The sequence below is a fragment of the Somniosus microcephalus genome, chromosome 6 (assembly GCF_052327205.1).
Source record: "Somniosus microcephalus isolate GS21.2 chromosome 6, FLI_Smic_1.0, whole genome shotgun sequence".
NCBI lineage: Eukaryota > Metazoa > Chordata > Chondrichthyes > Squaliformes > Somniosidae > Somniosus > Somniosus microcephalus.
Genome location: NC_140992.1, coordinates 242,510,955 through 242,535,213, shown reverse-complemented (window position 1 = coordinate 242,535,213; position 24,259 = coordinate 242,510,955). Strand labels below are relative to the sequence as shown.

At 45.9% G+C, this 24,259-nt stretch overlaps 2 protein-coding genes across 2 annotated transcripts in view; both read right to left on the bottom strand.

Annotated features, from left to right (window-relative positions):
• The window catches only part of ankrd11 (ankyrin repeat domain 11), a 64,070-nt gene extending 44,025 nt beyond the window's left edge, over nt 1-20,045 (bottom strand). Inside the window, exons 1-4 of the mRNA XM_085992053.1 lie at nt 20,015-20,045; nt 17,140-17,247; nt 6,424-6,629; nt 5,295-5,384 (exon numbers count right to left, since the gene is read on the bottom strand). Coding sequence (XP_085848179.1) covers nt 5,295-5,384; nt 6,424-6,629; nt 17,140-17,247; nt 20,015-20,045 — 435 coding nt within the window. The remainder of the gene's footprint in view (nt 1-5,294; nt 5,385-6,423; nt 6,630-17,139; nt 17,248-20,014) is intronic.
• LOC147116585 (ankyrin repeat domain-containing protein 11-like) overlaps nt 20,034-24,259 on the bottom strand; it is a 194,983-nt gene continuing 190,757 nt past the window's right edge. Inside the window, exon 6 of the mRNA XM_085991651.1 lies at nt 20,034-20,173. Coding sequence (XP_085847777.1) covers nt 20,144-20,173 — 30 coding nt within the window. The 3' untranslated portion in view covers nt 20,034-20,143. The remainder of the gene's footprint in view (nt 20,174-24,259) is intronic.

Genomic DNA, 24,259 nt, shown 5'->3' with positions numbered 1-24,259 from the left:
TACCAGGCAGCTAAGTGTCCTTTGCTGCTTGGTGCGCTCGGCTCATTAAGAAAAAAGCATTTCACTGACTGGATTTCACTTGTTTATTTGGTTATGTGACAAATAAAAAATTGAAATTGAAATTCCTCTGCAAGATTCTCAGAAGATTTGAACCACTGTTTTCTGAGCCATTCACCATCACCTGTGTGGTGCACCATGTTGACAAAGTGATAATGTATACTTCAACAACCTCCGCCACCAAGACTGGGATGATAATTTGAAATTCATACCAGAAAACACACTCAACTGCAAATTCTGCCAGCAGAGAAAATGATTTGTCCAATATAGCTCAGTATCAGTACAGACTGTAAATATAATCTTACTTCACAGCTTGGTTTTATGGTTTAGGATTTCTATCAAACATGGAGGTCAAGTGATGAACTTCCCCAAGTACCAGGGAGGTCACTTTAATCCAAGGTGCCTGTTCTTACTGGAAGGTGGTGCAGGAAAGAGAGGTAATGTTACTTTAGGTTTAAATCTTCAATGTCATGTTCGAGGGACAATGAACAGTTTCCAATGCCAACCTTATCAAGGCTTTGTACATTAGACCAATTTAGTTTTACGAAGGAAGAGTGGTATCATCTTTGATATCCTATGCTACAATCTCTCAGGGATAACATTATCCTTCCTGTGCTACTATAGTGTACCAGATGATCTAATCAGCAGCTTATAACAGCATCTCTTTCAGTTTGTAATTTGTTTGTCTTTTTCACAACAGCCACATACTGGTTTCATGGTTTCAACAATTTCAACAATTTCCCCACAATAACCCCCATATGCCTTTCCTGAACAACACAATGTATAACGGTTTCATTCAACGCGTATTGACTACTTCAACTCCTCACTCACATGCTAACACATGCCTACATTGAACTGCATTTGCTATGTACTGGCCCAGTTTCCTAAAGCATGCAGATCTTTCTGATTCTAGTTATATTGTTCTTTATTATTTGCTCCTCCAATGTTACTTGTATCCAGAAGCTTTGAGACCTCTCTTTCAATTTGCTCCTCCAAGTCATTTATATATTACTAGCTGAAGTGCCCGGCGGTGCCGAGGGTCTTTTGAGGGCATGTTGTTGTTGGAAGAGAGAGAGCGAGCGACCGGGGGGGGGGGGGGGAAGGGGAAAAGAGAGAGAGCGACTGGGGGGGGGGGGGGAAAGAGAGAGAGCGACTGGGGGGGGGGGGAAAGAGAGAGAGCGACTGGGGGGGGGGGGAAAAGAGAGAGAGCGACTGGGGGGGGAAGAGAGAGAGCGACGGGGGGGGAAGAGAGAGAGCGACCGGGGGGGAAGAGAGAGAGCGACCGGGGGGGAAGAGAGAGAGCGACCGGGGGGGAAGAGAGAGAGCGACCGGGGGGGAAGAGAGAGAGCGACCGGGGGGGAAGAGAGAGAGCGACCGGGGGGGAAGAGAGAGAGCGACCGGGGGGGAAGAGAGAGAGCGACCGGGGGGGAAGAGAGAGAGCGACCGGGGGGGAAGAGAGCGAGCGACCGGGGGGGAAGAGAGAGAGCGACCGGGGGGGGAAGAGAGAGAGCGACCGGGGGGGGAAGAGAGAGAGCGACCGGGGGGGAAGAGAGAGAGCGACCGGGGGGGAAGAGAGAGAGCGACCGGGGGGGAAGAGAGAGAGCGACCGGGGGGGAAGAGAGAGAGCGACCGGGGGGGAAGAGAGAGAGCGACCGGGGGGGAAGAGAGAGAGCGACCGGGGGGGAAGAGAGAGAGCGACCGGGGGGGAAGAGAGAGAGCGACCGGGGGGGAAGAGAGAGAGCGACCGGGGGGGAAGAGAGAGAGCGACCGGGGGGGAAGAGAGAGAGCGACCGGGGGGGAAGAGAGAGAGCGACCGGGGGGGAAGAGAGAGAGCGACCGGGGGGGAAGAGAGAGAGCGACCGGGGGGGAAGAGAGAGAGCGACCGGGGGGGAAGAGAGAGAGCGACCGGGGGGGAAGAGAGAGAGCGACCGGGGGGAAGAGAGAGAGCGACCGGGGGGGAAGAGAGAGAGCGACCGGGGGGGAAGAGAGAGAGCGACCGGGGGGGGAAGAGAGAGAGCGACCGGGGGGGAAGAGAGAGAGCGACCGGGGGGGAAGAGAGAGCGCGACCGGGGGGGAAGAGAGAGAGCGACCGGGGGGGAAGAGAGAGAGCGACCGGGGGGGAAGAGAGAGAGCGACCGGGGGGGAAGAGAGAGCGCGACCGGGGGGGAAGAGAGAGAGCGACCGGGGGGGAAGAGAGAGAGCGACCGGGGGGGAAGAGAGAGAGCGACCGGGGGGGAAGAGAGAGAGCGACCGGGGGGGAAGAGAGAGAGCGACCGGGGGGGAAGAGAGCGACCGGGGGGGAAGAGAGAGAGCGACCGGGGGGAAGAGAGAGAGCGACCGGGGGGGAAGAGAGAGAGCGACTGGGGGGAAGAGAGAGAGCGACTGGGGGGGGGGGAAGAGAGAGAGCGACTGGGGGGGAAGAGAGAGAGCGACTGGGGGGGAAGAGAGAGAGCGACTGGGGGGGAAGAGAGAGAGCGACTGGGGGGGAAGAGAGAGAGCGACTGGGGGGGAAGAGAGAGAGCGACTGGGGGGGGAAGAGAGAGAGCGACTGGGGGGGGAAGAGAGAGAGCGACTGGGGGGGGAAGAGAGAGAGCGACTGGGGGGAAGAGAGAGCACGACTGGGGGGGGAAGAGAGAGAGCGACTGGGGGGAAGGGGGGAGAAGAAGGGGGGGAGAAGAAGGAGGGGGAAAAGAGGGGGGAATGGGGGGGAGGGAGGGAAGGGGGGAGGGAGGGAAGGGGGGAAGAAGGGGGGGGGGAGAAGGGAGGGGGGAGGAGGGAGAAGGGAGGGGGGAGGAGGGAGGGGGGGTGGAGGGGGAGGAGGGGGGGGAGGAGGAGAGGGGGAGTCCCCGATGTCCCGCCCCCATGTCCCGCCCCCCCGATGTCCCACCCTCCGATCTGCGATCTCCTGATGTCCCGCCCCCCAATCTCCCGATGTCCCGCCCCCCGATCTCCCGCCCCCCCGATGTCGCGAGCCCCGCCCCCCGATGTCCCGAGCCCCGCCCTCCCGAGCACCGGCCTCCCGCTCTCCGGAGCCCCGCCCTCCCGAGCTGGCTTCAAGACCGCCGATTGCGGCTGTGAGAGACGGCCGGCGGGCCCGGTTGCCGGGGTAACCCTTCCCGCTCTCCAAGCCCCGCCCGAGATCCGCACTCCCGAGAGCCCCGCCCCCCCCCCCCCGCCCGAGCCGAGCGGGGAACAGAGAGAGACGTCGCGTCTCAGCTGCTCCTGCTGTGCGCGCACCCTGTGTTTGTCCCGTGACCCTCGTGGCTGACGCAGTTGCCCCGGGAAACGTGACACCTGGAGGGGGGGGGGGGGGGGGGGGGGGGAGCCTAGCAGAAGCCGTGGGACAATTACCTAGCTCGGGCGTGGCTGGGCAGGAGAGGCCCAGGCTTTGAGGCCTTACAAAAACGGGGAAAGGTAGGAAAAAGAATCTTCAGGTTAGAGAAAATATTTACAAATGAATGAAGTTTTTTTTTAAAACAATTTAATAAAAGCAATTTTTTTTTGCTGGAAATGTATATTTGAAAAGAAAGACGCAGAAAGCGGGAAAAAGAATGGAAGCAAGATGGCGGCTACTCACTTCGGTTCAGAACGATAAGGCCCGCCCACACACGCACCGATTGGTCGACCGTCAGGTCACCGAAGCGTAGGATTGGTCAATCGTCCCGTCACTCGACTGTAGGAGGGCCCGCCCGCACGCGCCAGGAACCCGGCGTACGATTGGTCGACCTCGACGTCACTCTATCGCTAATGAGCGGATAATGAGATGCTAATGAGCGGAATTTTGAACGTTTTTTGGCTACCGCGGGTGCAATTTTTGTCCGGCCGAAACGTAAATACGCTTACGTCCGTTTTGGAACGCTAAGCTTTCTTTTGACGTAACGCACGCGTAGGTACGCTCTATAACTTTCGAGTGCATAGCCGGACAGACGCACACCGAAGGACAAACAGACAGACAGATAGGCACAGACAGACAGATGTATCCGTTTATATGTATAGAAGATTAGAGACTGACCCCTGGAGTATCGCTACTTTGAACTCTTTTTCCAGCGTGAAATGTTTCCATTTATAGCTACCCGGTTTCTGTTTTGAGCCAATTTCTATTTAGCTCTTCACCTAACCCAAATTTCACAGGCTTTACCTTAATAAATCAGTGATATGAATACTTGTTAAATGATAATATTTGCATATGTAACATTCACTGCATCTCCTTTGTCCAAGTTGGCAGGAATATTTTTGGACATAATTTCTAAATGTTATAAAGGGAAAAATCTATGCACTTGCTGTGCTTGAAAGAAAGAACGAACTTGCATTTATCTAGCGCCTTTCACAACCGCTGGATGTCCCAAAGCACTTTGCAGTCAACAAAGTACTTTTTTGAAGTGCAGTTACTGTTGTAACGTAAGGAAACGCAGCAACCAATTTGCGCACAGCAAGATCCCACAAACAGCTGAGTGATATTGGTTGAGGGATAAATATGGCCAGAACATGGGGATAACTCCCCTGGCTCGTCTTCGAATAGTGCCACGAGATCTTTTACGTCCACCTGAGAGGGCAGACATGGCCTTGGTTTAACATCTCATCCAAAAAGACAGCACCTCTGACAGTACAGCACTCCCTCAGCACTACACTGGAATGTCAGGCTGGATTGTGTGCTCATGTTTCTGGAGTGGGACTTGAATACACAACCTTCTGACTCAGAGGTGAGTGCGCTACCACTGAACCATGGCCAACACCGTGCTTTTTGCTCCATTAATGTGGCCTGGGAGATGACATATATGTTGAACAGATGTGAAACAATGAATGGGGAGATCTGTATGGATAGATCTGTATTTTTGTGTACGAACATGAATGTTTTTCGATGCTTTGGCAACATAAGATGTAATTTGTCATGCCAATAAAGCAATTTGAATTGAATTGAATTGAATTGAGTATTTGGGGTATACTATTGGAACGTCACAATATCACACAAATAGGAGCTTAAAAACAAACTACTGTCAACTGGTAGCCACCTTTCTTTTGTGTTGGGGGGTGGGGGGAGGGGAGAAAAGAGCCCCTGTGGAGATGCATATGCTGTAGAAATTTCCAATCAGTGCAGTAATGAAGAAATTCTACATGAGAAACACCCTTCTTTGTAGAACTGGAATTGCTGCAATCAGTACTCCTTTGTCAACAACCGATATATTTCTCAAAATCAAAGAACAAAGCTTTAAACACAAGAACTATCAACTTGCACAGACCTTGCGGTGACCATTGTTAGCTGCATCATGGAGAGGTGTGTCATCGTCCAGGCCTTTTGTATTGACCTCAGCACCTGCTGCTAGAAGTTTCTAGCAGCAGGTGCTGAGGTCACATACAAAGGACCCTAGGACGATGCTCACACCTGAAAACATAATCAAACCAACTCTTAAATATCCCAAGGAACAACTTGCTTATTCAGCACCTCAGTATATTTTATTTTAACAAATACTCATGGCAGCTGTAGTGTTCAATTTTTTTCAAAATAAAATCTGTGTTATTTTCCTTATATAGTCTCTCCAACCTCAACAAACGTGCAACTAACAGAACAGATTCATTTTATATACTGGATTTGGAAATTTAGCCAATAAAACAAAAGGTAAGAGTTTGGTAGCATGGCAGTAGAATACTTGCCCCAAGTGAGTGCATTTGGAAGTTCATGATCCAAATTAAATGTGCAGTTTAAGTCTATTAACTGCTGTGATGAGTGCAACTGAGTTCTTTGAGCAACTAAATGTAGTTCTGTGCCTTTTACTGTCCATATTGTCACTGATAATTTCCTGTAGCTAGGAGAATTGACAAACATTGTTAACTTGTCAAATTAATTCCTGACAGTAATGTTGGCCAATAGCTCATTTGATAAAAAGCATGCTTACCAGAGGTTGTCATGATGTAATAATGCCATGGATACAGATTTGCCCCTTTTATCATTAGCATATGAGTGGGGGTGAGTCGCCTGCTTATCATCAGTTGCTATGTGGTTGGATGAAATCCAAAAGGTGGGGTTTAAAGAGGAAAAAGTGATTCCATATGCCCTTGAGTATCCTTGGCATGGACTAATGCACTTCTCCTAAAATGCTCTGAACCAGCAAAGCTTACAGCACAGAAGTGAGTAACTAGAACATAGCTCAGCACTAGAAATAAATCATACAGCCAACATTGTTTGGGATAAGCATCATATATTTGATCCAATAGTACATATTTTTCCTCCTTCCTCCATTTTCTCTCCCTACTGCTAACAAACATAGCAGTGGCAAGCAGACAACTAAATTGCTGAATTATTCATTCGATGCACAACACTTCGCTTATATTAAGCTTTTCAAAAAAAATGATTGCCCACTTGATAGTTACGTTACCTGCAAAGTCTTTCACATTTACATCTGCACCTTCGCTTATGAGTTCTTTTATCCGCCGTGCATCTCCCCGAATGGCAGCTCTGTGAAGTCGCGTCTCTCCACGTTCATTTCTCTTATTTACTTTGTCTTTGGTTTTGGAGGCAGAACTTGGTGTTCTCTTCTGTCCAAGAATTGACTGCGAGGGATGCTTTGGCGTACGATCTGTGCACACATAACTTTTTGGTTATCTGTAGGCTAGTTATATTAAAAGGTTATAAACTTATTTATCCTTGGGATAACAATGATGACAAATATGGTTGCCCATTTTAGTCATCTGAAAGTTTCTGCAACCTCTTGGACTTAATGTATTGTGCTTTTTTAATGCTTTGTTCAGGTGCACTTAGTCCTGATGTGAGAGGTGCAGAATAGCAAAGTACACCATCAACCACAACATAACAGGCAAACTTTCTTTGGTTGAAGGTGTTTGCAAGGACAGAAGGGATGTGCCCGAGTGATGATGGTGGTTTTGAAAGTGAGGGGGTAGGTGTCTGAGGAGAGAGAACCATTTACAATATTAGCTAGCATGGGCACCAGAGTGCTTAGGGGTTTAGTGGAAATGGGTCAAAGGAGCAGGAGGTGGGTTTCATGGACAAGGTAAGCATTGGAGGAGATAGACGATGAGTGAGAGTGTGTGCGAGCGAGAGAGCGTGTGCGGAAACGATAGTTGAATCCACATTTCAATAGAAGATGACAGAGCAATAGAGGTAAGGCAAAGTATCTGATGGGGGAGAAATGAAATTGGTATGGCTGAGCAAAGGAATACACGGAGAGGGGAGAGAAAAGATCGAGGAATGTCCCCTCCAGGGGTGCCACTGTGCCGGCTTGCCAGCTTTTAAATAGAAAAACCACGCAGGCGCGGTATTTTGAAGTGTAGCTGTGCAGCCCGTTAAAGGAGCTGCGCGGCCTCCCCCAAAAAACTACAGGGAACATTGGTTGAGAACATAAAGGAGATAGAAGTAATGGGCTAAAGTCCAAAGCGGCAGACAAAATGCACATACAAATGTTCAGAGGCAATTTGGGTTACATAGTCATTGCAGAGAGGAGGAGACATGTCATGGTTGCAAATAGAGGACAGGGAGGAGCCAATGTGCAACAGTCCAAAGTTGAGGTCTGAGGCCCTCTGGTGGGATGAGATATAGACTTGTATATAAGACAGTATGGAGTCAGCTTGGAGTGTCCATTACATTCTGGTTTATAGAAACATAGAAGATAGGAGCAGGAGTAGGCCATTCGGCCCTTCGAGCCTGCTCCGCCATTCACTGAGATCATGGCTGATCATCCAAATTCAGTACCCTGTCCCTGCCTTCTCCCCATATCCCTTGATCCCTTTAGCCTTAAGAAATATATCCAACTCTTTCTTGAATATATTTAATGAACTGGCCTCCACCGCCCTCTGTGGCAGAGAATTCCACAGGTTCACCACTCTCTGGGTGAAGAAATTCCTCCTCATTTCAGTCCTAAATGGCTTACCCCTTATCCTTAGACTATGACCCCTGGTTCTGGACTCCCCGGCCATCAGAAACATCCTTCCTGCATCTAGTCTGTCCAGGCCTGACAGAATTTTATAGGTTTCGATGAGATCCCCTCTCAATCTTCTAAACTCCAGTGAGTATAAGCCCAATCGACACAATCTCTCTTCATATGTCATTCCTGCCATCCCAGGTATCCGCCTGGTGAATCTTCGCTGCACTCCTTCCATGGCAAGAACGTCCTTCCTCAGGTAAGGCGACCAAAACTGCACACAATACTCAAGGTGCGGTCTCACCAAGGCCCTGTACAACTGCAGCAAGACATCCTTGTTCCTGTACTCGAACCCTCTTGCTACGAAGGCCAACATACCATTTGCCTTCTTAACCGCCTGCTGCACCTGCATGCTTACCTTCAGCGACTGGTGCACAAGAACACCCAGGTCTCTTTGCACTTCCCCTTCTCCCAATCTATTGCCATTCAGATAATAATCTGCCTTCCTGTTTTTGCCACCAAAGTGGATAACCTCACATTTATCCACATTATAGTGCATTTGCCATGTTTCTGCCCAATCACCCAACCTGTCCAAATCGTACTGGAGTTTCACGACATCCTTCTCACAGCATACCCTCCCACCCAGCTTTGTGTCATCCGCAAATTTGGAGATATTACATCCAATTCCCTCGTCCAGATCATTAATATATATTGTGAACAGCTGGGGTCCTAGGACCGATCCTTGCGGTACCCCACTAGTCACTGCCTGCCACTCGGAAAACGACCCGTTTATTCCAACTCTTCGCTTTCTGTCCGCCAACCAGTTCTCTATCCAAGTCAATACCTTGCCCCCAATCCCATGTGCCTTAATTTTGCACGCTAATCTCTTATGCAGGACCTTATCGAAAGCCTTCTGAAAGTCCAAATACACCACATCCACTGGTTCTCCCTTATCTATTTTACCAGTTACATCCTCAAAAAATTCCAGTGGATTAGTCAAGCATGATTTACCTTTTGTAAATCCATGTTGACTTCGTCCGATCCTGTCACTGCTTTCCAAGTGCTCTGCTATTACATCTTTTATAATGGACTCTAGCATTTTTCCCCACTACCGATGTCAGGCTTACCGGTCTATAATTCCCTGCTTTTTCTCTACCACCTTTTTTGAATAGTGGGGTAACATTAGCTACTCTCCAATCCATGGGTACTGTTCCAGAGTCTATCGAGTTCAGGAAGATGACCAGCAATGCATCTACTATTTCTAGGGCCACTTCCTTAAGTACCCTGGGATGTAGATTATCAGGCCCTGGGGATTTATCGGCCTTCAGTCCCATCAATTTTCCTAACACCATTTCCCTACAAATACTGATTCCTTTCAGTTCCACCCTTTCATCAGACCCTATGTTCCCCGGCATCTCTGGGAGGTTATTTGTGTCCTCCTTTGTGAAGACAGAACCAAAATATGTATTTAGTTGGTCTGCCATTTCTTTGTTCCCCATGATAAATTCCCCTGATTCTGACTGCAAGGGACCTACGCTTGACTTCACCAATCTTTTTCTCTTCACATATCTATAAAAGCTTTTACAGTCAGTTTTTATGTTCCCTGCAAGCTTACTCTCATATTCTATTTTCCCTTTCTTAATTAATCCCTTTGTCCTCCTTTGTTGAATCCTAAACTGCTCCCAATCCTCAGGATTATTGCTTTTTCTGGCCAATTTATATGTCCTCTCCTTGGATCTTATGCTATCCCTAATTTCCCTTGTTAGCCACGGTAGTCACCTTTTTTGTTTTATTTTTATACCAAACTGGGATGAACAAAGTCTGTAGCTCATCCATTCGGTCTTTGAATGTTTGCCATTGCCTATCCACCGTCAACCCTTTGAGTGCCATTCCCCAATCAATCCTACCCAACTCGCTCCTCAGACCATCGTAGTTTCCTTTATTTAAATTGAGGACCCTAGTCTCTGAGTCAACTACTTCATTCTCCATCTTATGATCTGAAACATCCAAGATTCTTCGATCTGTTCACAGTCATTAATGTTTGTGTATTCCTCCAAACTTTTTGCTGCAATTCTGATGTTCAATTATCTCTCTCCTTTTCTTTACCTATGAAGTGATCTGAAAGTATAACTTCATGTGTGTCAAAACAGAACATAACTGATGTCAACTTGAAGTAGTAATTTGGGCAGCGTTTGCTCTAGAAAATGGTGTAGACCACAGACCTCTTGTGAATATGCCCAATCTCCAGGTTAAGATGATTCATGATTTTCTCAAATATCTAAAGAGCAGCCCTTGATCAAGTGTTATTTTGGAGCAGATGTGGGGTAGAAGGGAGAAGGGAAGTGGAGAGAGAAATTTGAATAGGCCAAAGTGCTGAACTGCAGCAAGAGTAGCAGAAATCTATATTGGTCTCTTTGGAAAATTGGAGACATACTTGGAAAAATGATACATGGCAGGATTAGTTGCAAGCCAGGGAACGTTTTTACCCCACTGAAACTGTAAAGAATCGGATATTCTATTTCACCGGTTGGAAAAACCGAGCATCATCCAGAGGTGAAATTCCAAATATTTCTGTTTACCATGAACAAGTACCGTTTGGGAATGAGTGGGCATGGGTCATGATTTCACTTCATAATTAACAATGGTTCTGACATGGACATGCCATAAGGCAAACTAGTACAAGTTTGTGGAATTATTTTTGATCTAATTCTAGCCTGAATGCAGTACCATGTCCAGGGGACCCACTATGCACACTCAACCAGTCCAGAGACAAGTAAACACAAAAGCAAAATACTCCAGGTGCTAAAAATCTGAAATAATAACAGAAAATGCTGGAAATACTCAGCAGTTCAGGCAGCATCTTTGGAGAGAGAAACTGGAGAGAGAAACTGAGTTAAAGTTAACTCTGTTTCTCTCTCCACAGATGCTGCCTGACCTGCTGATAGAATTCTTCATTAAGATGGAGAGTGAAGTAGTTGACTCAGAGACTAGGGTCCTGAATTTAAATAAAGGAAACTACGATGGTATGAGGCGCGAGTTGGGTAGGATTGTTTGGGGAATGTCACTCAAAGGGTTGACGGTGGATAGACAATGGCAAACATTCAAAGACCGCATGGATGAACTACAGAATTTGTTCATCCCAGTTTGGCATAAATTTTTTTAAAAAGGTGACTCAACCGTGGCTAACAAGGAAAATTAGGGATAGCATAAGATTCAAGGAGAGGACATATAAATTGGCCAGAAAAAGCAGTAAACCTGAGGATTGGGAGCAGTTTAGGATTCAACAAAGGAGGACAAAGGGATTAATTAAGGAGGGGAAAATAGAATGAGAGTAAGCTTGCAGGGAACATAAAAACTGACTGTAAAAGCTTTTATAGATATGTGAAGAGAAAAAGATTGGTAAACTCAAGCATTGGTCCCTTGCAGTCAGAATCAGGGGAATTTATAATGGGGAACAAAGAAATGGCAGACCAATTAAATACATATTTTGGTTCTGTCTTCACAAAGGAGGACACAGATAACCTCCCAGAGATGTTGGGGAACATAGGGTCTGATGAAAGGGAGGAACTGAAAGTATTTATAGGGAAATGGTGTTAGGGAAATTGACGGGATTGAAGGCAGATAAATCCCCAGGGCCTGATAATCTACATCCTAGGAGTACTTAAGGAAGTGGCCCTAGAAATAGTAGATGCATTGCTGATCATCTTCCAACATTCGACGGAATCTGGAACAGTACCCATGGATTGGAGGGTAGCTAATGTAACCCCACTATTCAAAAAAGGTGGTAGAGAGAAAACGGGGAATTACGCGGAAGCCTGATATCGGTAGTGGGGAAAATGCTAGAGTCCATTATAAAAGATGTAATAGCAGAGCACTTGGAAAACAGTGACAGGATCGGACAAAGGCAACATGGATTTACAAAAGGTAAATTGTGCTTGATTAATCTACTGGAATTTTTTGAGGATGTAACTGGTAAAATAGATAAAAGGGAGAATCAGTGGATGTGGTGTATTTGGACTTTCAAACGGCTTTCGATAAGGTCCCGCATAAGAGATTAACGTGTAAAGTTAAGGCACATGGGATTGGGGCCAAGGTATTGACTTGGATAGAGAACTAGTTGGCAGACAGAAAGCAAAGAGTTGGAAATAAATGGGTCTTTTTCCGAGTGGCAGGCAGTGACTAGTGGGGTACCGCAGGGATCGGTCTTTGGACCCCAGCTATTCACAATATATATTAATGATCTAGACAAGGGAACTAGATGTAATATCTCCAAGTTTGCAGATGACACAAAGCTGGGTGGGCGTGTGTGCTGTGAGGAGGATGCCGAGAAACTCCAGGATGATTTGGACAGGTTGGGTGATTGAGCAGAAGCATGGCAGACGCAATATAACGTGGATAAATGCGAGGTTATCCACTTTGGTGGCAAAAACAGGAAGGCAGATTATTATCTGAATGGCAATAGATTGGGAGAAGGGGAAGTGCAACGAGACCTGGGTGTCCTTGTGCACCAGTCGCTGAAGGTAAGCATGCAGGTGCAGCAGGCAGTTAAGAAGGCAAATGGTATGTTGGCCTTTGTAGCAAGAGGGTTCGAGTACAGGAACAAGGATGTCTTGCTGCAGTTGTACAGGGCCTTGGTGAGACCACATCTTGAGTATTGTGTGCAGTTTTGGTCGCCTTATCTGAGGAAGGATGTTCTTGCCATGGAAGGAGTTCAGCGAAGATTCACCAGGCGGATACCTGGGATGGCAGGAATGACATATGAGGAGAGATTGGGTCGATTGGGCTTATACTCGCTGGAGTTTAGAAGAATGAGAGGGGATCTCATTGAAACTTATAAAATTCTGACAGGACTGGACAGACTAGATGCAGGAAGGATGTTCCCAATGGTCGGGGAATCCAGAACCAGGGGCCACAGTCCAAGGATAAGGGGTAAGCCATTTGGGACAGAAATGAGGAGGAATTTCTTCACCCAGAGAGTGGTGAACCTGTGGAATTCTCTACCACAGAAGGCAGTAGAGGCCAATTCATTAAATACAGGAAGCTTTCGTTTAACCGGAGGTTAAATGTCCGGAAAGCTCTATCTACCGGCAAAATTCAGGAGCCGTTTCCTATAAGTTTTTTTACTTCTCGTTGCTTTTTGTTCCAGTCAGGCTCTGCAAGGTCTAGCTGAAGCTGTTGCTTAGCTACAGAGACGCTTTTAAGCTGCGGCCGACTGTTTTGAAGCTGTTGCTAAGCAACAGGGTTTGTTGATTCACACGGAGCTCAGAAGCTCCGTATGTTTTAACATTAGCGCTGGTTTCTACAGCAGTTTTGATGGTACGGCACCAGCTTGGTCCCGTCAGTGCCGGATACCAGAAAGTTTCCTGTATATTCAAGAAGGAGTTGGATATATTTCTTAAGGCTAAAGGGATCAAGGGATATGGGGAGAAGGCAGGGACAGGGTACTGAATTTGGATGATCAGCCATGGTCGCATTGAATGGCGGCGCAGGCTCGAGGGGCCGAATGGCCTACTCCTATCTTCTATGCTGAGTATTTCCGGCATTTTCTGTTTTTATTTCAGATTTTGGGAAGTGACATAACTGCTGATGCCACAGTCCCAAAGCTTTAAGCTGCCTCTGCTGCAGAACAGAAGCCAGAGGTGTTACCTGGAATACAGATGCCATGCAAGTTTATAAAATAGAGTGTGCATGTGGTGAGTGAATGAGAAAGAAAATAATTAAACGAAGGGGGATAGAGGGAGTGAGCCAAAGGATAAAGGAAATCAGACAGAGGGGCAGAGTGTCACGAGAGAGGTAAAGAGAGAGGGACTAACAGCAATAACTTGTATTTGTATAGCACTCCTCCAGTGCAGAAAGATGTCTCAAAGAACTTTACGAGGAAAGGGAGACAATGGATACTGAACATGGGTAAAACAAGGGTAATTCACAGGCTAGGATGGGTTACAGGTGAAAAGAGTTTTGAGGAAGGAGGGAGAATGGTAGCAAGGTAGAAGGAACGAGTTAGAGAATTCCAGAGACCTGAAGTGCTGACTGACACCCAAGAAGATGGCCTCATTCTTGCTGACTTTCAACTGGTTCATCCAGATCTTGGTATCAGATAGGCAATTTAAGAAACAAACAAATACTTTTGGGTCACTAGAGGAGACAGCAAGGTAGAGCTGGATCAGTCAACATACACGTGGAAGCTGACCTCAACCTCACACATCCGGGTAATGTGCCACAGGTAGCATTTAAATAGTGAAGAGAAGACAGCTGAGAATGAACCCCCAGGATGTCCTGGAGGTGACCAGGGAAGCAGAGGAGGAAATGCTACTGGCACCAATGTAATGCCTGCATTGTCAAGTGAGATTGTGGAACTAGGAGAGAGTAGTGCCCAAGAAGTTGACCACATAGGAGAGATGCTGGAGGAGAACTGAGTGGTCCACTGTATCAAAGGCAGGAGTGAGGTGTCAAGGAGGATGGGAAGAGACAGGAAGTCATGGTTGCACAGGATGTTGTTTATTATTCACCAGTGTGATCTAAGTACTATGGGTGGGATGGAAGTCAAACTGTAGGAACTCAATTAAAAAGTGAAGAGGCGAGAGCATAATTGTAATGCAACACCACATTCCAGAAATTTAGAGGATGAGAAGATTTAAAATAGGGCAATAGTTTTAGGGAGTGAATGGGTTTTGGGTGGGTTTTTTGAGGGAGTGATGACTGGGGTTTTGAAGGTGGGTACAGTGCCAGGTGAGAGAGGCAGGTTCATGATGCTGTCAAACAGGGGGGTTGAGGAAGTGTAGTTGCGTGGTCAAGAGCTGGGCTTGGAGGAAGGAGATCGAGAAAACATGTGGTGGACTTAATGGACGAGATAAGTGAGCCGAGAAGAGATGGGAGGGAGACATTTCAAAGAACGTGAAGGGTGAAGGCAGCTGAGGGAAGATTTGGGAGCAAAGTATCAGTGGTCCAATGAGGATAACCTCGGTTTTGGACAAAAAATGAGTTCCTTACATTTTGAGGCCAAGATGAAGTTAAGGGGTGAAGTAGGAAGAAGTCTGAGGAGGCAGTTAGTAATGGAGAAAAAAGATTTGGACTTGTTTCTGTTCTTTAGGATAACCTTGGAGTAGTAAGTGGTTTTGGCCATGGACAGGGCACAATGGCACAACTTAATGTGATCCAGCCAGGGCTCCAGGGCAGATGAATGCCATTTAAGCTTATATGTAGCCATTAACAAAAATCTATCAATCTTAGTATTGAAAATTTCAATTAGCCGAGCATCCACAGCCTTTTCGGGCAGAGTTTCAGATTTTCTCTATCCTTTGTGTGAAGTGGTGGCAACCTGCAGTGTTTGATAAGAAATGTAAATATACATAGTGATTAATATTGGGCTAGAAGTTACGGTGGGAGGTGTACCTCCGGAGTACGCCTCTGGCCCGCGAAACCTTTCTGAACCTACCTTCAGGCACCCAGGCTGCATAGACTTCCAGTCTCAGGCCTCCAGGGTAAGGCAGCATAAAGGCCCACGGATCCCAGGGACGCAGGCGGTTCGTAAGCATCCCTGGGCCCGGTCTTCCAATGACAAAGGAGGATTCCATTGCAAACATTTACGAAGGGAATCCCCAAATAATTATACAATGTACATAATTCTAATAAATGTACTGAATTTCAATTTTATTCGTAAGACCCTTCATTGCACCAACCTCAATAAAAATGTAATTTTTTGATAAACAATTTTAATCATCTTAATCTGGGCCAATATTTTCATAAACTAATTTAAAGTGTATGTGCATAACTTTTGATTTTTAAATGTTTAACTTGAGGCTTTATATTTACCCTTATGCTGATGAAAGCAGGCCCCAAGCCTGATTTTACCAGCCGTAAGAGTTTCGTGGGCAATTGCTGGGCAAATAGCCCAACTCTGCGCCAGCAATACTGATTTTCCATGTGGTTCAGATGATCTGTCAAGGCGCATGCGGAAAACCGGAAGTTGTGGGGCCTTTCAAATGGATTACGACACGTACTCGGAGTACGCCATCAGGGAGACCGCAATTTCAGGGCCATGGTCTATGGTCTCAGCCATTGATACACTCTGATGCCACCTAGTACAAAGTTACTGGCCTCCTAATTAGATTTAAAAAAAAATCAAAACCAGAAAATGTTGGCAAGACCAGCAAGTCTGACATAGCATCTGTGGAGAGAAGTGACAAGAGAATATTTCAGGCATAACCATTTATCAGAACTAGAAGCTATTACAGATGATCAGTTTATAAGGAATGGAAGGCGGGGGGGGGGGGGGGGGGGGGAGGGAAGAAAAAAAATGAGTCTATGGGCAATGTCATGTCCTCTAGTGCACAGGTATACAGACAGCACAGGGAAGTGGGAGGTACAATTGGATACCAGTCACCCAGCATTCTGCCTGTAATGTGTAGTTTGATCCAGTTAGAGGCAGTCAGGCTGGAGGCAGGCAGTGCTACATTCAAGCACTGCTCGACAGCACAAAGATGTTGCCAGTGTATAGTGGCACTGCAGCATAACACCTCAGCTCAGACAATGCACAGTGCGAGTTCAGACAATGCACAGCGCTAATACCCCCAAGTTCAGACTGCACAGTGCTAACACTCCCTAAAGTTCAGACTACGCACAGTGCCTCATTCCTGAAATGGGGCAGAACCCTGCATTGGGGTACCAAAGTATGCAAGCATCTTCAGCCAGAGGTGCTGAATGTACAATCCTGCTCGGCTTCCTCCCAAGGTCCGGACTATCACAGGTACCAGCGTTCAACCTGTTCAGTTCACTCCACATGACATTGGAAAGCCGCGCAGTGCACTGGGCGGAACAACAAAGATCCTAGGCCGTGAGAACAACCCAGCTGAAGTGTAGAAGACCCTTGTACCAGAGCTTGGCACATACATAGCCAAGCTGCTCCAGTGAAGCTCCGATATGTTTGATCACCCAGAAAAAGAGGATAATACTAATCCAGCCAAGTGCTGCCTTCCTGTTAACCTTCTCCCAATCATCAGTGGAGCGATGGTAGGAATCAGCAACAACGCCATCAACACCTGTACACTGCTGACCTGTCCACCGTTGCCATGCCAGCCCAGCAACTGACCCGTGGACCTCTTCAAATATATGCACAGGCAGTGCAAGCTCACGTGAAGTGCTGTAGCTCGTCTCCTCTCGCCCTTGCCTTGGCAGCAGTGCAAAGCACGCGATAGTGATGTCACTTCCTCACCTGCGACGTTTAACCTTCCAGGAGGCCCATGCCTTGCTGCCAGAAGTTGTTGCTTGAAATCAATCTGTCCTGCTAATTTAAGGAGCTGTGGTGTCTTAGTGACAGATCCTTGCAAAGAAAAGCACAAACACTCAAATAGCTGCTTTTGGTGAGTTTGCTTGCAATTCATAGTGCTACAACTGATTTGAGAAATTATTTTAGGTGTATAACTCAGTAGAATTATTCTCCGTGGTGATATTAATCTCAGAAGTTAATGGGTTTCTAGTAGTTATACGAGATGGTGTTGTGATCCATGTGGTCTCAATGCTACATTTGTTTGTCTGATTCACTACTTTAGTTGTATTATAATTGCAGTGCTACTAACCTCAGTGTTGATTCGTATTAGTATCACCAATGACTAAATTAATCATAGTAATTACTTGTGGACTCCTAATAGTTACACAAGACTGTTACCGTGCTCCACGTGGCCTAATTTCTCCTGGTTGCACTCGCCCGCACGTGTACAATATGTTATGCCGAAATCATCTTGGGGAATCTTTCAGGTCTTCACTGTGTAGAAGTGCGTGGGGATAGTCTACGACATGCTGCATGTGAAAACCAGTGCATTTGGGGTGCTCCATGTGAAACCCTCTGTATCCCTTGTTTGGTGCCCTTCGTCAAGTGGGTGCCTAGAGATTTGTTCCATGTGCTCCCCCAGTGCCCTTTGTCCGTGTGCACCGAGAACAAAAGATATATAGTGGACCATAATCAAACATGCTGTGGCTTTACGTGCATCAAAGGACAAAGGGGAGCACATGGAGGAAATCTCGGTGCGTGGTAAACAAAAGGACATATTTTGGACCTTTCCATACATGCTATACCTTTACATTGCAGCAAAGGGCACAGGGCGAGCACATGGAAGAAAACTCTAGACACTCACTAGACAAAGGTTATCAAACAAAGGACACAGATATTTTCCACACAGAGTACACCAAATGCACTGGACTCCATAGGTGGCATGTAGCAGGCTATACTAGCAGACTTTCACACTGTGAAGATGACTGAAAATCCCTAGGTGCAGAATGAAAACATGAAGGATTCTGCAAGATGATTTTGGCATAACATGCTATGCTCACGTGGGCTAGTGCAGCCAGGAACAGTGTGAAGCCACGTAGAGCATAGCACCAATCTCATGTAATTGTTAGGATACCACAAGTTACTACTATGATGAATATCACCGGTGATACTAACAAGAATCACTACTGAGGTTAATAGCACTGCAATTATAGAACTAAAGTAGTTAATCAGAATCAATTGTAGCGTTACGAGACCATAGAAAGAACAGCATCACTACAATTATACAACTTAAGTAGTTTAATCAATTGTAGCATTACGAATTGCAAGCAAACTCACCAAATGCAACTTTCCTCATATTAGTGACAGATTCTTACAAAGAAAAGCACAAAGATACCACAGCTCCTTAAATAAGCAGCACAGATTTATTTCAGGCAGCAAGGCAAGCAGCTCCTGGTTGTTTGAACTTCGTGAAGTCATTGGGTGTCCGGCCCGAATGGGACATCTTCAGAGGCCCAGAACCAGAAGTGGTTGTATCCCACACTCGGAAGTAGCCGCATAGTGTCACTAATCACACCAGGGGGGAACAAAACATACACAAAAAAAGCGCGCACACACACACAAACAAACCACACACACACCACACACAAGCCTGTAAAGCAATTAGGTAGCAACTTGGAGATGGTGAACTGACAGGTGATAATAGCACAACATAGGAACAGGAGTAGGCCATTTAGCCCCTCGAGCATGTAAGATGAAAGGAGGCAAGATGATAGAAATGAAAGAAAAGATCTATATGAGACCCAGAGAATGTGTGTATAGTTAAAGCAGGTTGCCCAAGTTGGAGAAAGGGAGCATAAAACCTGGAGAAGCAGTGCAAGCATCGGTGGCCAAGGAGTGTAGAGGTGTACCGATTGTGAATCGCCATCCTAAGCACCAACCCGCTCTTTCTCCCATCCACGGAAGCACTATTACACCCAACCTACTTTACCAGCACAGAGAAAATGGGAGGCATGGATAAGATCTGAAGTTGCTATAGTCAATATTAAGGCCAGATGGCTGAAAAATGCCTACAAAAAAGATGAGGTACTGTTTCTTGAGCTTACTTTGAGCTTCACTCGAACAGTATAAAAGGCCAAAGCCAAGAACAGAGTAGGATGGAGTTCTAAAGTGGCAAGCGACAGGCGGCGGCGGGTCGAGCTTGTGGACAGAATGGAGGTGTTCAGCAAAGCAATCATCTGATCTGAGTTTAGTCTCGACCAATCTAGAGGAGATTGTATCGTGAGCAGTGAACACAATATACTACATTGGAGGCAGTACAAGTAAATAACGGCCTCACCCAGGTGTGTTTGGGTCCCTGGACAGTAGTGTGGGAGGAATTGAACAGGCAGGTTTTGCATCTACTGTGCTCGTATGAGGGTTCTGATGAATGGATATGCCTGAAACATCAACTTTGCACTTCTCTTCACAGATGCTGCGTCTGACTTGCTGAGTATTTCCAGGATTCTCTTTTTGTTTGATTTCCATCATCTGCAGTATTTTGTTTTATGTGTAAAGTGAATGCCAGATGCTCCATTCACTTAACGACTTTACAATCAAATTATTAGCATATTAAGGATACATTGTTCCCAAAATAGAGTTTCTGCAGCCCTTTCCCAAGATGCTATGTTGGCTTTCAAATGAATGTGTAACCATCTTAAGTGTGGCATTGTAGGAAAAAAAATGATTTTAAACTATAAGTAGGGTAATAAGAAAGTAAGAAACTAAATAAAATATTACCCCCCCCCCCCCCCCCCCAAACAACCACATTAAGAGAACTGACCTGGACTGTTTGCCGATTCTTCTGCCGTCATTTGCATCAGCAAAGCAACTTGTTGCCGTTCTGAAAGTGGACAGCCCGCTCTTATTCCTGCCCCAAACAATCCAGACTTTCTGGCTCCAACCTCCTTCTTCACTCGTTTCCGTTCTGGACCCTGCTTCTCTGCAAGCAAAATTGGAAAAGAAAACAATTTTTGGGGGTGAGCGAGATGTTTAATGCTGCACATATGCCAAAAGCCCCAAAGCATACTTTTTCAGGTCCATGTTTTCTTCCTTATCTATCTTCTGATGGCAGTCACTCACTGGTACCTCACCCATGTTGCTGTTTTTCATTCGTGAACATGGACACCAACTGTCAGTACAGGTTATTTGACAATATGGAACATTCACAGTTGCGTCTCACCCAATATCCACACATACACACATTTCTTGCAGGATCACTAACCAGACAGCCATCAGGAGTGCGAACTCTGGCCGATTTTTATTTCCATTTTCCTTGCCAATTGTATGCTGCATTGGTTGAGATTGGCTCACTCAGCACAGGCCAGGGATTGAATTTGGAGCTTTGCTGGAATATATGGTTAGGTATCACACTACATGATCATTGTGATCTTCAGCAATCACCAAAAAATGGACAGAATCTTGGAATGTAATTCCCAAAACATGAGTAAAAATTCCAGAATCTAATATCAAGAAAAGAATTTGACTTCTTCGTTATATATAAACCGCCTGATTATGGAGCATATAGTACAAGCAAAGCCACTGACTTTCCACTTTCATAGAAAAATTGATAAAATTATGGAATGCAGAATGCTATCACCACAAGACTGGTAAAAGTCCTGAAATCCTATTGTAATAAAAACAGAATTACTTATTCATTCACTATAGCAAATGGCTCCGCACCCGATATATTTGCCATCAGTGGAGGTTTAAGAATATTTTTTGAATTATCTAAACTTAGTTTTCATATTCAAAATCCTGAATCAATACTAGAAATGTTAATAAAATTACTAGTCAATCTCTCGTGGCACTACACAAAAGTAGTTTTCAAGTGAAGTGGGCTTAGATAAATGGGCATGGGCGTATGGATGCAATTGTGTGTCCCCAGTCTGACAACCTGTCATTTTTATATATTCCATAGATTTTGTGTTATTTATAGTTAAATAGCAAAATATACAGCAATTTGGAAAGCAGAAAGTAGAGTTGGTTGGAGCATAGCAGTTTCTCTGTCGTATAGCCTGAGGAGATGGGAGATGCAAAACTTAGGTGCTGCAACGCTATCATTGGCAGAAGGATGTTATTATAGCACAACGGGGGGGAAAATTGAGTCGCGCCCCCTTTGGGGCGCTAACTTCGCCTGGGCGCTACTTTTAGTGCCCTGAAAAAATTAGCACCCCTGCGGCCAAAATTCATCAGTAGCACCCCAAGAGGGAAGCGGGGCGCTGCTAGAAGCGCCTCGCCTCCCTCTTGGGGCGCTGCGAGGGCATATCGCGGCACATAGTGCCGCGGTACTGCAGACCTTCCTCCCCTTCTTAAAGGGGAGGGGCCTTGCACAGCGCGACCCGGGGCCCAGCTGGGCCACCAGGGATTGGAGTGCCGGCAAAAGAGCCCAGCACTCAAAAGAAGTGGCAGACTCACGGAGCGCAGCCGGCACTCCGTTTGGGGGGGGGGGGGGGGGGGGGGGGGAGGAGGCTGCCGAGGAGGCCGGGGATGGCAACGGGGGCAGGTGCTGGCAGGCAACCAGCAACAAAAATGGCCGCACGGTCCCTTGCCTTTAATTACCGCCGCCCCAGCCACAGGTAGGCCTCCCTGACCCCGTTGGACATAGCGTCCGGCGGTAAATCAGGGGGCGCTAGTGAAGATCGTGGCTGGGGCGCTGCGCACGGAAACGAGGTCATCGCCGGAGGCGCAGCGCCGCGGGGTGCTAACGGTTACCGCCGACGCTAACCTCCCGCTGAATTTCATGGGAGGCGTTGGCGGCACTGCACCTGGGCACTAGTTGCTTGGCGCCCTGTAACGGGAGGCGCAAAGCAACCGAATTTTCCCCCCAACAAGCTTACATAGACTGTTCATTATAAGTATGGACATAGGGAATTTATGATGGAAAAAGTTGTCCACAAGTGTACGTGAAGCTTTAATGTATTCTAAATTAAATCGCTCTTTTTCAATATAAATTATTCCCCTGAACATTAAAGACTCGATTCAACAGAAAAGTAAAGAGCTGAGATTCAGCTCATTGCATCAGTGCAGCAATGGGCTAAGAAAGAGGGAACATAAATCAATATTGAAGCTGTAGGACTTTAAACACATGAATTTCAGTAACGGTTTTATTACTTGCCAGAGTTTACGTAATTTACTATTTATTAGTAGTTTATCTTGGGCTTAAACTGTAATTCCATTTGCTCAGTAAAACTGGACAGAATAAAACAACACTGCAGGCGTACTTTTAAAATAATTTTTTGAGGCTGGGTAATTTTGCTTTTCTAGGTTATGTAGAACCAAAGCTACGGGTAACTATTCACCTTTAGATGCAATTACATTTAAAAGACACAGACTGCACGCATTAAAGATAAACATCCAACTGGAAACAGCATAAAGACACCTGATGTGATCTTGTACTATGATGATCCTCAATTATTTTTGCCTAACAGAGAAGAGTTCATCAGGAGAGACAGTGACTATGGATCCCAACACTTCAGCTTTTTTGGGGAGAGGGGGTCATGAAGAAGAGAACTTTGATGACAAAATATTTAGAATGTATCTATTCAGAAGTACTTTATTTAAAAGGTAGGGAAAGCACACTATTAAATATAAACACAATGGCCCGGATTTTGCAGGGCCGAAGATGGTATACGCACAGCGTCCGCAGTCGTAAGTCCTCAGAATGGCCCCGCAAGTTCCGGGCAAAAACCCGGAACTTGCGATCTGTCAAGGAGAAACTTGACAGATCGTCTGCATGCGGCCCAAGCTGGCACAGAGTTGGGCTATTTGCCCAATGAATGCCCACGAAACCCTTACGCCTGGGTTACAATAAATATGTTAAATTAAAAAAATTTAAGTGATTACAACATTAAAAAAAATTGAAATTAGCTCGTGTAAATTGTGGGTCAAATTAAAATATAATTTTTCAAAAAATCACATTTTAATTTTAAATGCTTAATCAAAGGGACTTTTAATTAATTTTGAACATGGCAATATTTATTTTTATTGGAATTATGTTAATTATTTATTTATGGGGATTTCTCATAAGCTTTGGGGATTCCGTTCGTAAATGGAAGCCCCATAAGCTTATGAGAAATCCCCCTTTCTAATTGGTTGGCCTGGTCCACATGATCCCAGGGCCGCTTCCGAACCGCTTGCGCCCCTGGGATCCGTGGGCCTTTACACAGGCCTGCAGGCCCAAGACCCGAAGACAACGAGTACTTTCAGATTTTTTTTTTCGTGCCTCAGATCACAAATTTCGGCCCAATATCACCAGAAACTGCAATGGTAAGACAGTGAACAATGGGTACAAATTAGGATATATGCAGTATGCCTTCATTAAAGAAGGATTGGTGGTGTCTAGTTCCGGTCATCAACTAAAGTGAAAAACTAAAAATCATAATTACATCGGTTACATAAACAAAATACACAATACAGAACAGTGCAATAATTTTATTCCGTTGTTCTCTGTTTGTATACTTTGATACTCTGTATCTGAAGAGCTTGAATTTCATCAGCAGCAACTAAAATACATGATTTTAAAAAATAATTTGCAACAAACAGATCAAAGAAATGTAGAATCATACAGCACAGAGGAGGCTTTTTGGCCCATTGTGCCTATCTCTGCTCTTTCAAAGAGCTACCCAATTAGTCCCACTCCCTGCTCTTTCCCTATAGCCCTGCAAATTTTCCATTTTCAAGTATATATCCAAGCAGTTACTATTGAATCTGCTTCCACCACCCTTTCAGGCAATGCATTCCAGACCATTACAACTTGGTGCGTAAATAAAATTCTCATCTCCCCTCTGGCTCTTTTGCGAATTACCTTAAATCCGTGTTCTCTGGTTACCGACCCTCCTGCCTATGGAAACAGTTTCTCCTTATTTACTCTATCAAAACCTTTCATAATTTTGAACACCTATTAAATCTCCGCTTAACCTTCTCTGCTCCAACGAGAACAATTCCATCTTCTCCAGTCACTCCGCATAACTGAAGCCCCTCATCCCTGGTACCATTCTAGTAAATCTCCTCTGCATCCTCTCCGAGG